The sequence below is a fragment of the Halictus rubicundus genome, chromosome 15 (genome assembly GCF_050948215.1).
Source record: "Halictus rubicundus isolate RS-2024b chromosome 15, iyHalRubi1_principal, whole genome shotgun sequence".
Classification (NCBI taxonomy): Eukaryota; Metazoa; Arthropoda; class Insecta; order Hymenoptera; family Halictidae; genus Halictus; species Halictus rubicundus.
In genome coordinates, this window is record NC_135163.1 from 6,224,729 (window position 1) to 6,237,980 (window position 13,252).

General features: G+C 40.5%; 2 protein-coding genes across 2 annotated transcripts in view; both read left to right on the forward strand.

Annotated features, from left to right (window-relative positions):
• Positions 1-5,225, forward strand: part of LOC143361305 (uncharacterized) — a 263,601-nt gene extending 258,376 nt beyond the window's left edge. The window contains 1 exon segment of the mRNA XM_076800598.1: positions 1,293-5,225. Coding sequence (XP_076656713.1) covers positions 1,293-1,442 — 150 coding nt within the window. The 3' untranslated portion in view covers positions 1,443-5,225.
• Positions 5,226-7,600: 2,375 nt separating this feature from the next.
• On the forward strand, positions 7,601-8,753 carry LOC143361380 (uncharacterized). Its single transcript, XM_076800724.1, has 3 exons — positions 7,601-7,834; positions 8,137-8,252; positions 8,354-8,753. Exons 1-3 carry the CDS (start codon positions 7,664-7,666, stop codon positions 8,706-8,708), a joined length of 642 nt encoding a protein of 213 aa, XP_076656839.1. The 5' UTR covers positions 7,601-7,663; the 3' UTR covers positions 8,709-8,753.
• The last annotated feature ends 4,499 nt before the right edge of the window (positions 8,754-13,252 follow it).

Sequence of the window (13,252 nt, forward strand, 5' to 3'; positions counted from 1 at the left end):
ACACACCGGAAGTGACCGATGGTTTCCTTCCGGTGCGGCACTGGGGCTTACGTGATCCCTGGTCTGATTGCGAAAGTTCACCGGGCCGGCGGCCGTGCCGAACATAAAACTCCCTTCCTTTTCCGATCGCGTACGCCTCGAGGAAACTCGAGACGATTCGCCGCGCGAGTTATTGGAATCTTCGACTACGAGGAACAAATTGACTGACGGTCGATTGTTCCCCACTCCTTCTTGTCGCCCCGAGATCGATAGCCTCGCTCAATCCTCAAGGAAGCTCGAGATTTTCTTCGGCGAGATCCAAGAAAAAATCTTCCAAGCTTCGGGAAGCGAAAAATTTGTAATAACTTTGCACCAAAAAATCTTACATGAATTTTTAAGGGGTCGTTGCAAAGAGGAGACTTCGTTCTCCAAGTTCGCGGTGATTTGAGTCGCGAGAAAAATTTCCCAGGCTCCGTGGAGGCGTTCAAATTTACAAAAACCTCGAGAGGAGGAGAACAGGCTTCGGAAGCGAAAAATTTGTAATAACTTTGCACCAAAAAATCTTACATGAATTTTTAAGGGGTCGTTGCAAAGAGGAGACTTTGTTCTTCAAGTTCGCGGTGATTTGAGTCGCGAGAAAAATTTCCCAGGCTCCGTCGAGGCGTTCAAATTTACAAAAGCCTCGAGAGGAGGAGAACAGGTTCGGGAAGCGAAAAATTTGTAATAACTTTGCAACAAAAAATCTTACATGAATTTTTGAGGGGTCATTGCAAAGAGGAGACTTCGTTCTCCAAGTTCGCGGTGATTTGAGTCGCGAAAAAAAATTTTCCAGGCTCCGTGGAGGCGTTCAAATTTACAAAAGCCTCGGGAGAAGGAGAACAGCTCCGGGATCGAAAAATTTGTAATAACTTTGCACCAAAAAATCTTACATGAATTTTTAAGGGGTCGTTGCAAAGAGGAGACTTCGTTCTCCAAGTTCGCGGTGATTTGAGTCGCGAGAAAAATTTCCCAGGCTCCGTGGAGGCGTTCAAATTTACAAAAACCTCGAGAGGAGGAGAACAGGCTTCGGAAGCGAAAAATTTGTAATAACTTTGCACCAAAAAATCTTACATGAATTTTTAAGGGGTCGTTGCAAAGAGGAGACTTCGTTCTTCAAGTTCGCGGTGATTTGAGTCGCGAGAAAAATTTCCCAGGCTCCGTCGAGGCGTTCAAATTTACAAAAGCCTCGAGAGAAGGAGAACAGGTTCGGGAAGCGAAAAATTAGCAATGACTTCGCGACGAAAGATCTAAAAGTCTCTCCTTCTGATCCACAGAAACGATCGACGACGACCACGACAACACCAAGCCCGGAAAAGTCGTCGACGATGGCGACGAATTCAACGTCGACGGCGTCGCAGCGACGGGCAGCGGCGTCCAGCACCGGGCAGCTCGAGACGAATCGGCGAACGATCTCGATGAAATAGGCTCGTAGATCCGAAGATCTAGCCCGACGATCTAGCCGGTAGGCTGCCAGACGTCTCCGAGCAATTTCCAACGACCCCCATGACCCGCGCCATGACCACCCGATTTTCTAATCCGATCGGCAACGAAACGCCCCGTCGCAATTCCTCTCTTCGCCGGCTGTGCGTCGATCGAGATCGAGATCGGCTGTCGAGATCTCGGCGACATCGCGATCCGATAGTGCCCGCTCGATCATTCCCCTCACCATCGATCAGACGAAAATAGAATCGATTGGATGTAGAGATCGAGGCCTAGAAAACTTAACCCCTTTACGGGTCAGACTCGAGATGAAGATTTCGAAAAAATCTACTAAGTGTGTATGTTATTAATTTCCAACATTTGCAACAACCTAATGTGAGGGGTTAATCAGAATTCTAGACAGAGCTGGGTATAGTGAGAGACAAATCGACGCAGAATTATTTTAAACTTAATTTTAGAGGAATTTTCAAGTTTAATTTAATTTTAAAACAGTTCTAATCCTAAGCCTAAAAAAATATTATTTACTCTGTGCACACTGGATTCCATAATTAGTTTAATAAATTCGTTTCAAGTCCCAGTAGGAGACAGTAAACGTAGAGAAATCGGAAACTTGTGTAAGATTGGGTTCTCTCCGAGGGAAGATCAACGATTTCCTAGAGGATCTAGGAAGTCGCTCACGAAATAAGAACCGCATCGATCGTCATACGTTAACGTTAACCGGGCAAACCGATGAATTCCGAAGTAGGGTTGGCTGTATTTTTGTACGAGAGCCTTTTTCCTATTCGAGGACCGAGTCGTCCCTCTCCTTTTCTCCGCCATACTTTCCCTCGTAAAGGATCGAGCTAAACGGCCCTTCGTTCCGGTGGAAACCGATCGAGACTCGAATGCCAAGTTCGTGTGCGCGGAAAGAAGGAGCCCTTTTCCACTCGAACTCGAAACGCGAAATCGATTTTCACGAGCTGCGGACTCGGCTCTCCAGTTCCCTATTCAATAACGTGCGATCAGGATTGAACAGGAAGATTTTAACGGAAGTTAGCAGCACGAGAACACGACTAGTTACGTAATGCAAATTAAGAAGTGTATTAAGCACAATACGTTAACTCTGACGCGCTAAAGTGATTAGATCAAGAAATAAATTCATTTCAAATTTAATTCGACCCTTAAGGTCGCAAACAGATAATTGAATTATTGTCAGACTTCGTGCATTTATGGCAAGAATGAACAGGCGCAATTTGAACCATTAGAAAGGTTGAAATGATCTGGCTCCGTCTTCTCGCAATTGATTTGGACAATTTTTCTTTTGCAGTCTAATTACTGTAGTGACAGAGTACATGCTTCTAATTTCTCCCGGAGGACTTTCAGACGTGGGATCTAGCTTGCCGAGGAAAATACTTTCAGTTTGTCACCGAAAGACAAAATTGAGGCCAAAAGCGTACGATGATTTCTTCGTTGAGTCTCGAAGACTCTGCTGAGAATCGAAAGGCAGAGATAAAGGGAAGAGGAGTGAAAGAAATGGATTCAAAGCCGCCTTGTCCCTCGAATTCGGAGTGGCTTCTTCGGGAAGAAGGGGAAAGAGGATTTCTGTTTTTTCCGGAAGAGCCGAGGAATCGGACTCGCGGCAGATTTGCTGCCGAGGATTTGATCGCGTCAAAGGGGAAACGTTCGCTGGGAATTAGACCGGAGCCCTTTTCGGGGTTAATGTAAGAGCCCCGGGAGCTTAAAGGGAACCCGTAGTAACTCTGCCGATTGCCGGAGCACAGTTCCCTAGAAATACACCGGGGATATTTTTTCTACGGGATTGAACGCGGCCAGGACCTGTCTGCTCCGATCCTGGGATATGCTAATGTCTACACTGCGGATTTTTGCGCTTACAATGCGAAAAGAATGCGTTCACTGTGGAGCGGTGTCGTGTTTGCCCAAACGATGATCACAAATCGTTCTGAAACTACATAAAAATTGATCAAAGTACATCTCAATATGTACATACAATTCAAGATTATAAAACGTTCCAGAGAAGTTCAAGGAACTATTTAATTGTCTTCAATTCGGTCTAATTTAATTGTAAATGACAATTTTTATGGGATCGCAAGATGTCCTAAGACACCATTACAAGGTTGAAAATAGTACAATAATTTTGATCTACTAAAATTTTGAATTCGTCTGTCAAGCGCCATGATTCGTTTTAAGTTGTGTGAAAAATTGAACGATATTCAATTGGATCCAGTAAGAAATGTTTAAAGAATTGCTAGACACATCGAAAGCGTTCATTTTCTGAAGACCGAGAAGCTTCTTTCAATTTTTAATCTAATTCTAAAGTTACGATTTCAGTAAAGATTGCAGCGAGGTTGAACAACAGGTTAGAAAATGAAATTTGATCTCGTCGATTGCGAGACGCACAGCGAGTAACGACAATAGTAATTGATCATTAAAACAGAGGAATGGTAGTGACCGAGGGAAATAGAAAATGGCCGCGTGCGTCGATTATCACGGTTCCAACGCGTCGTCCGTTGTAAAATAAGAGAAATATTCGAAGGAGGCGCTCGTGAACTTGTTGGATTTTGCTCGGAGAACCGTGCAGCTGGAGAATCTGTTGTTTCGTGGCACCCTTCAAACACCCCCCCCCCTCTTCTTTCGACGGAATTTTATAACAATCTACAAACTAATCCACCGATTTGTTAACATTAGACTCACCCGAAAACTCTCGTCGCATGCTCCAAGACAGATTTCGTTGCAACAAGTCTCATCGAATGTCTGTATGCCCCATTCTACGGGAAAAAGTAGCCTAATTTGGACCTGTATACGCAAGCCACACCCTAAACCGAACCGGTACGTACCATGAGAAAGGAAAATACAGCGTTACAAGTGGCATCGATTAATTATCAATTATGAATCTGATTTCGATTCAGTTATGTGAAAACATTTTTCACTAAAAGATCCTTTCTTGTTAAAATAAAATCGGAAAGGATCTCAATTAAGAGATCCTCATTGTAGAATAAAATTAAAAGAATTTATTATTAAATCAATTTTCTCGCATTTGGCGAATCTTCTAAATTGCAAATTAGATCGCGTCGATCAATTTAGGAAAAAATTCGAAGCCACGAAAAATTGTAAGATCCGAAAAAAATGCAAGACTGGAAAAAAACAAAAAAAGATTGTATTGCACATCAGGTCCGAATTTGGCCTAACTTTTCCGCTAAACGTCGTGCTTGTCGATAGCAAACCAGCATAATTTATCTAGCTGATAATCTGCGCTTTAAATGCAATCGATCTTGCTTGTATATTCCAGCTGATCGAGCGATCGATCACAAATCATCGAGACCGTGGAGTGTTTTGTAAATATTTGCCGAAAATTGCGAGCGGAAGATTTCCGTTTGCGTACGTTGATTTGCGAGTTTATTTGCGGATCGATGATCGTAGTAGAAAGAATTCCGTAGATCGTGCGTTTTAAGTGTTTCACACCGAGGCTTTCGGCGATTGAGATTTTTTCTTTTTCTTTGTATTTTGGATTGTTGATTTTCGCGCTTGTATGGGTGTTCGTGTGGGGGGAGTATAGGACGGCATGGATATGCAAAAACACACGCACACGCAGTTGTACACGCACAGAACAGCGTAGAATAGAAGGGATGCGAGGGTGTATGTCCCCGAATTCTCCGGGTTCATGGAAATTCGTGTACCTTTATAGGATCCTCTGTATCTACCCGTACCGTAGGATATCGATTTAAGGGAAACGAGAGAATAAATGTCGTACGATGTACGTCCGACCTGTTCCTTGTCTTTTATTCGACCCGGGGATCGAAATCAACAGTCCTACTGCGGTTTTAAACAAATTCTGATCTGCACGCTTTGTTTCAGAAAAGCTTCCTTTCTTTGTGATTTTTGTGGAAACTAATAGTACACTGAGAATTTTGAAAGATGTTCTAAATGGTACTTTGGAATCTAGAGAGAGAGAGAGAGAGAGAGAGAGAGACTGCGGATATTTTGCAAAGTTTTCCAAGTCTTATAATTTTCGTCAAGTCAAGTTTTATAATTTTAATAAGTCAAGTAATCACGTTCCTAAATTGTACCAATACACAGTTTTGTACTTAACAATTTTGTCATAGATGCATGAAATCCGCAGTCTACCAACAAACGTTCCAAGAAAATTGTTTTAGAATTTATTGGAACTTACTTGAATTTATTACTATTTATTCAGAATTTAGAATTGATTCGAGGTTTTAAACAGAATCTGTTGAAAATGTCTACAAGAGTTTCGATCCCTGTATTTTACCCATCAAACCTAATATTTAAGTATAAGAACAGTAATAAGAACAAACCTCACGTCTTATGGGATTGCTAAATGTAGAGCAATGTTTAAAGAACATTTTTAATTACAATTGCAAATTGAGTAAAATATTTACAGCTACCTGCTTTATCGACAAACGATCATTACTCCAGACACTCTACCTTTTCGGTGATCAATAATTACGGTATCTAATTTATCGACTGTGGTACTTGTGCAATTTTATTCGTTGAATTTTTATTTTATTATTAACATTGGAGAAAACGATAATCCAAAAACACGTGGCTGACATAATCACAATGATAAACAGATGTTCGATAATTGATAATAATTTATTTCCAGAGAAAACTGTGCAATCCGGTAACGAACAGATTTCCGATGACTGATAGTATAATATAGATAGCAATAACTGATAAAGAGTTCTGTAAAAATTAAAATAGAATCTTTCGTAGTAAATAATTCAATAACAAGCCCCTATCATCGAAGATTGCTGAAATTGATTATTTATAAATGATGTCATTAAAGAATACCGTAATCGATCATACAAACATTGTATAACAGTACGACAACAGCCACGAAATTGTTAATGATCACTGTGCCGAACATGCTGACGGAAAATTCTGTTTATTGAAAGGCCAAACTCCATTTTTATTTTTTGATCAGCAGACTTTAATTTATTCAAAGTCTCTACCAAAGATTAAGAAAGACGATATGCTATTTACCTATGCAGTAAATTCATATCTGAGGCATTAAACTAATTTAATGATACATGTTTATTGTTACTTAAAGTTACCTATTATTTAACTATTTATGTATAGAAAAATTTTACCTGAAACATTAAATACGTACAAAAATAGGTAGTATGGTTATTATGTCTGCTGGTCTGTCATTCTGCCAATACAAATAGTTAAACAAATCAAAGCAAATAAGAAACACACGCACGAATTCGACAAGGCCAAACACGATCGAACACTATGTTTGCGATCGTCTTGAACGACGCTCATAAAAATTACAAATACTAGGTTTCTGAAAAAAATTTCCAGTTTCCTAGTAAATCCATCGCAAACAGACCATCATCATCGTGCCATTGCTATCCTAGAATTAAGCTTCTATCTTAAGACAGCTCATTCCACTAAGAGGCAGTGCTAACGAACTTTAATTCAAATAAAGTCGATTCGATATTATCACGTTAATTTCTCGCTGATTGTAGATAAAGTAATATATTCCACAAATCGTGTTATTGACTTTTAACGACGAAGATAATCTGGGTTTTTAATTATTCCGCTTACCTTGATTTTTAATTTACATTAATGCTTTTTAACAGGTGTCACAACTTTCTCGGATAGCTAGAATCTTTTAAAACAAATCCTTTTACGATAAACTTACAGTGCGACAATATTAATAAAATGACAAAAATTTTTTTTTCTTTATTCGTTTACCATTTAACAGAACCTCGAGTATCCGAGCTAAAGGTGGAACATGTGTTCGGATAATCGAGGTTCCACTGAATGGTGGATTACACAAGCAAACATGCTCCACACAGTGTCGTGTTTGGCCCATTTTAAACAGAAAAATGTCACGAATACGATGGTACATATTTCATGAAGAAATATTTGAAAACGAAAAGATTTTTGTTTATAGGCGACAGGTTAGTGTCGGTACGCGTTACAAGTGACACTTTGACACGAACTTTCTTCGGAGACATTTACGCAATGATCAGAGATTGCTCGTACAGATTGCAAGAGATAAGCGGCCGGTGTCGTTATCGGGTAAAAACGATGAATCTCCCACAAGTACATAATATTTCAGAAGAACAAATACCGCTAATCTTCGGCCAATCGTGGATCTCAGTTCTTTCCGAGGTATATAAAACAGGAACGGATCGTTAATTGCACAGTGTTACGACCGCGCGTAATTAGGCTGACTATGGCGTCTATGAAAATTTTGGTGATCACCGGTCTGCTGGCTGTCCAGCTCCTGGAGGTCTACGGCCATGGGATGATGATGGACCCCGTGTCCAGGAGCAGTGCATGGAGAAAAGGATTCCCCGTTGAGCCGAACTATGACGACATGGGTCTTTTCTGCGGAGGATACCAAGTAAGATCCTGGCTAGATCATTACAGATCATTGACATGTTGACTGACACGCGTGCATCTTGAAGGGTCCCCTGAAGTTGAAGTGGTTCAGTTAGTCTGACCGAAAACGCTAAATTATAATTTATTATATTGTACTAACACTTATTATATTGTACCAACACTATTAATAATTGAAGAATAGATTTTCACGTAGCGCCTGAAGACTGCAACACGTAATACTCAGTTGTAAGGATGGCAGTCGGTCAAAGGGGCAGTCTTTGAGTAATGGCGTCGCTTTTCTAATCATTTCGGCATCCGTTACAGGTTCAGTTCGAACAAAATGGTGGACGATGTGGTCTGTGCGGCGACAACTATGCCCTTCCTCAACCTAGACCCAATGAGAACGGTGGAACTTATGGAAGAGGTGTGATTGTGAAAAGGTAAAGATCACTTGTTGATAGTATCATCTAATACAAATTGCATTTTTCATTCTTGTCAATCATACTTTACGAATGCATTACACAATGATAAATTACACCAGGTACAACCGTGGTCAGACAATCAACGTAAACGTGAAGTTAACTGCCAACCACAAGGGAACCTTCACTTTCCACCTGTGCCCCCTTCAAGGGAGCGGCCAATTGGAGACCGAAAGCTGCTTCAATCGTTATCCTCTTCAGTTAGCCGACGGTTCCAGGTCTAGCAAGGTCCCTAGCGGTCAATTCGAATTCAACATACCTGTTCGCCTACCTGGAGGTGTCACCTGCGAGCAGTGCGTCATCAGGTGGACCTACAGGACCGGAAACAACTGGGGAGAGTGCGACGATGGCACCTCTGCTTTGGGCTGTGGGCCGCAGGAGACCTTCAAGAACTGTGCTGATGTTACCATCTCCTAAACAGAAAATTTTCAAATAGGCTGCAATAAATAGTATACTCAAAAATTTGTTAAATTAAATTATGTTGATTATAGGAAACAGCAACATGTTAAAATTCATGTCAACACTCCGACACTGGCTTGTTTCCAATTTGCCTTAAAAAGTGTTCCTTTTTGGCTTTCAAATGGCACCCATCTGTTTCTCTCGCGAATACATAAAATCCGCAGTCTAATTAACAAGTATGAATTTGCTGAACAGTGTGCAACGAATGACAGAATTTAATAACATTTTTATATCCTCCAGTGCCCGATAAAAATCTGTAATAATTTGCTTTGCACTCCAACGGTAACGATACAAGTCGGTTGCTTTGCGAAATTAGCGCATAATTCAGTCGACGAAGGATCGGAGAAATTCCGTTAATCATTGGTCGGGAATTTTTACGATACTCGGGTAATTAAAGCACGGGATCGAAAGCGTGGAACAGTATGCCTAGCCGTGCGAATATATTATTTTAATGGTCCTGAATAAAAACGGGACGGAGAAATTGCGAGCGCGTGGCAATGAACGGCCGAACGGCTGACAAACAGCTGTTTCGCCCGCCGTTAAATAAATCGAGCGTAATTCGGCGGCCGTAATTGCGTCATTAACGACAGGGTCGCGCGTAAATTCGCGGGGCAACGATAATTGCGACGACCCCAAGCGCCACCGGGAATTCGAGCAATTACCGTATCTGCGCGCGGGCGACCTCTTTCGATCGTTGTCGTACTCGAACTGTATGCCATCCAGCTGCAAATCGATCGATTTATCCGCGAATATGAACGAAAACGACTCGATTCGCAACACTCGTAGCGATTTAGTACATGCTAAAATGGGAATTGTTCGACATAGTTTGCGTAGACGAGGTTCAAGGATTAATACAACAGTGATTTTATTGTTAAGTTCTAATCTAAGTATCTTTATAATTTAGCAACGGAAGAAACCATCGATTCTGTACGCGGATTGTTTGTCAAGTGACACGAAAGTTGTGTGCCTAATTTTTCCGATGTTTAACCCGCGACGGTCTTTGTACCCCAGGGATAATTTACTCGGCTCTTGTAACTTGACAAACCGGAAGTCCTCCGGCCGCCATTATTTAAATGCTCGAAAGCCCCATGAGACGGCACGCGGGGTTTCTGTTCACAAAACCAGGTGGTTAGTCATCGGGCACACCTCCCGGATTTTCCAATGGCCTATCTGTTTCGAGAATCGCCGTATTTCGACCCGGTCCTTAGCATTACAATGAGCACGATTGTTCTTCGCCGGGACCGTCGTGGAATTATAATCACTGGAGCGCAGTATTAATGTACTGATTATGAGAATGGTACGGTGATATACGTAACAATGCGAACATTAATAGAATTTTAAGAGGTCGTTACTCAATCAAATTTTGTTGCAATTTAGGCGGGCGATTTTATTTTACGCAGAAGACTGTAGTATAATTGTTAGGTGATTAAATGAAAAGTAGCTTGATGGCATATGATGTATTTATACATATATGAAATAATCTGTAAATGACAAGGTTGTGAAGAAAGAGCGATGAATCAATTTACTAGTAGAATCAATAAAGGACGCAATATTTATTGGTTATTAATAGACTGCGGATTTTATGAATTTCTAACAGAAATGGAGTCGTCAGATACGAAACTATACAGACGTTAGAATAATTTAAGGATGTTATATTATTATTGAGTTGCTAAGTCAGAATTTATTATATTATACTAACACTTCCTGCACTGTTGTATTTTAAGTAGCGCCTGAAGACTGCAACACGTAATACACAGTTGCAAGGATGGCAATCAGTCAAAGGGGCAGTCTTTGAGCAATGGCGTCGCTTTTCTAATCATTTCACCATTTGTTACAGGTTCAATTCGAACAAAATGGTGGACGATGTGGCCTCTGTGACGACAACTATGCCCTTCCTCGACCTGGACCCAATGGGAACGATGGAATCTATGGAAAAGATGTGATCGTGGAGAGGTAAAGATCATTTGTTGATAGTATCATCTAACAATCGATCACAGTTGCTCAACAATTTAAAAAATGTAAGGCACCGATCGAGAATCGTCTAGAAAGATAAAGCAGCCGGAGAGCGATTTCCTAGCCTCGAGAACTTCGAATCCAGTTCAGCGACAGCATGACATAAGACACGAACACGAACAAGCTAGATCATTAGGAACGCGAGGCATAGATCACACAGACGCACGTGCACCAGCGCAGCTCTTAAGTCGGTTTTTCTCCGTAAAAGAATTCTTTATCTGAAAGTATTATTACCGAAGACACAACCTCTGGCAATTAGAGGAGGGTTCCGTTCTTTTAGACGTCGACTGGAGCTCTGCTATTTTGCATTGCATGACCCAATAATTCGATAATGGCCGACGCACAAGGCTCGAGAAGCGGCTGTGTTTGACTTTGCAGAAACGGAGGCGTGTCGTCACCCTGACCCACTGACGCTTTCTCCGGGAGAAGGTTTGCACGCCATTTGTTGTCCCGATGAGTTCTGCGTTGGACAGAGAGATCAAAGAAATGAATCGCCTAAACCTAGATCATAGACACGGACTTATGCTCCAGTTAATGGGTGTAGCCGGACAAGGAGGTCAGAAGTGCCCCCAAACTAAATTCAATTTGCAATAATTATCCAAAGAAAATATTTTCTGCCAATTTTCAACTCTGTATGTCGACGTGGGGGATAGTAAGAGGGTGACAAAGAAAATCAGGTTTTTCCGTAACTTCTCTCATTCTCTTCAGTTGAAAATTCTGAAAATAATCAGGCCCATTTTAGCTATTAGCATGCACATCTGTGAATTTTTTCAGAATTTTTAACTTCGAAACCGAATTTTAAGAAATGAAAAAAGTTTTGAAATGCCGATTTCTTGTAGAAGTTACGAGTTTCAGCGTCTCGTTGTGGTTGTTAACATAACAACTTGTTCAGATTTTTCAAAGTGGCGGCACATAGTGCACTTTGCTCGTCACGTTGGTATGTTTTACAATGTAAAATTATAACGCGCATCATGCACAGCAATGTTGCACAATGAGAATCTACATAATTTTTTTGAGCTGTGTGAGTCTCATGGCTACGAGATGAGCAGGAGAAACAGATCGCACCGTCCCATAAAATATTCAGGGACTTCCTGCTGGAAATACCCAGAGTAACATGACTCTTTTGCCTCATCGTCATCTCTCAATCGTTCGAACCTGTAGATCCGTGTTCGATAATCGTTTGGTTTCATCAGTGGATCTCTTACATTAACGTGATAAATGTTAATCTCCAAAATTCCCATAAAATCAAAATTCTATTTCAATTTATAATTCTTTAAAAAAACACTCGAACAAAATGAAATAGATTCAATCATTTCCCGTTAAAAAGTCTTCAAAATCTAAATTCTTAATAAAATATACAAAATCGATCGCATGGCCAGCACAGCTGTATTTACTATTAAATAGTTAAATAGACAATATTAAATAGTAATAGTTAAATAATAGTATAATATAGTAATATTGTATTGTTTAGTATAGTAATATTGTTTAATATAGTAATATTAAATAGTTAATCCTTCTAGAAATGCGCAATTTAAAATGTGCATGCAAATTAATTGCACACACTTCGGAGTCTATAATTGTCTCACGCGTCACCGAACGAAAGAGCATAAATTCCGTTTACAGGCTGCGCATAATCGAGTCTCGTTCGAAGGAGAGGATCGATTCGGAAAATTTCTCCCGGCTCGGGATCCTCGAAACGGCGTAATGAATTCGTAATTAATACGACGGATTATTACGCCGCGCCGGAATGTAATTCAAGGCAACGCTGTTGCATCGCGAACGGAACAATTGTGTGCTAATTAGATCGTTAAAGAAAAAGTAACCGAGAACAGAGGGAGAATAGCTGAATGATTTCGAGAGCTGGAATTGTTGCAAGGAAGATGGTTCGGCGGATTTTTATGTGCCCGTTGGAAGTATGATTGTGAGAAACCGTGCAAAAATATGCCGCGCGATTGCTAGTCGACGTTATCATTCCTGCATCGATACTTTGGATTCATGAACGAACGTTATTAACATTTTACAATCGTTAACAGCATAGCTGTTCTTCTTCACAAATTGCCACGAGAAAAATGTATTTCTTTTCCTGGGGATGTTGCAACGATGTGCATCCGTAAGAAACCAGATGGAAGTTTGGAGAAATTGAAGAATTATGCTTATCGTTTGATTGTGTTCAACAATAGGTGTTTCGGTTCAGGATATTTTTATATTTTTAAATCGTTAGGGACTTTCTCAGCATTCTTTTCTTATGACAATGCTTTTGCGTCAGCCGAAATTCGTTTGTCACACTGTTTCTCAATCTTTTTGAGTCACTACGTGCTTTTATAGTTACACGATGATTCGTGCACTATCCTATAATATTCGATAGACTATAATTCGTTGATAGTCCTCATTTTTGTATTGAGATACAGATATTTGGATTTTCTCGTAAAATTGTAATTTGGAAATTATTTACGGTAACTAAAAGTTAGAAAATGTAATAATTTTGTATA

Excerpts from the sequence above, each read along its gene's own strand:
- LOC143361380 (XM_076800724.1), top strand. The coding sequence starts at position 7,664 with ATGGCGTCTATGAAAATTTTGGTGATCACCGGTCTGCTGGCTGTCCAG. Across the intron at positions 7,835-8,136 it reads TTTTCTGCGGAGGATACCAA|GTTCAGTTCGAACAAAATGG; the intron begins GTAAGATCCTGG and ends CATCCGTTACAG. Across the intron at positions 8,253-8,353 it reads AGAGGTGTGATTGTGAAAAG|GTACAACCGTGGTCAGACAA; the intron begins GTAAAGATCACT and ends AAATTACACCAG.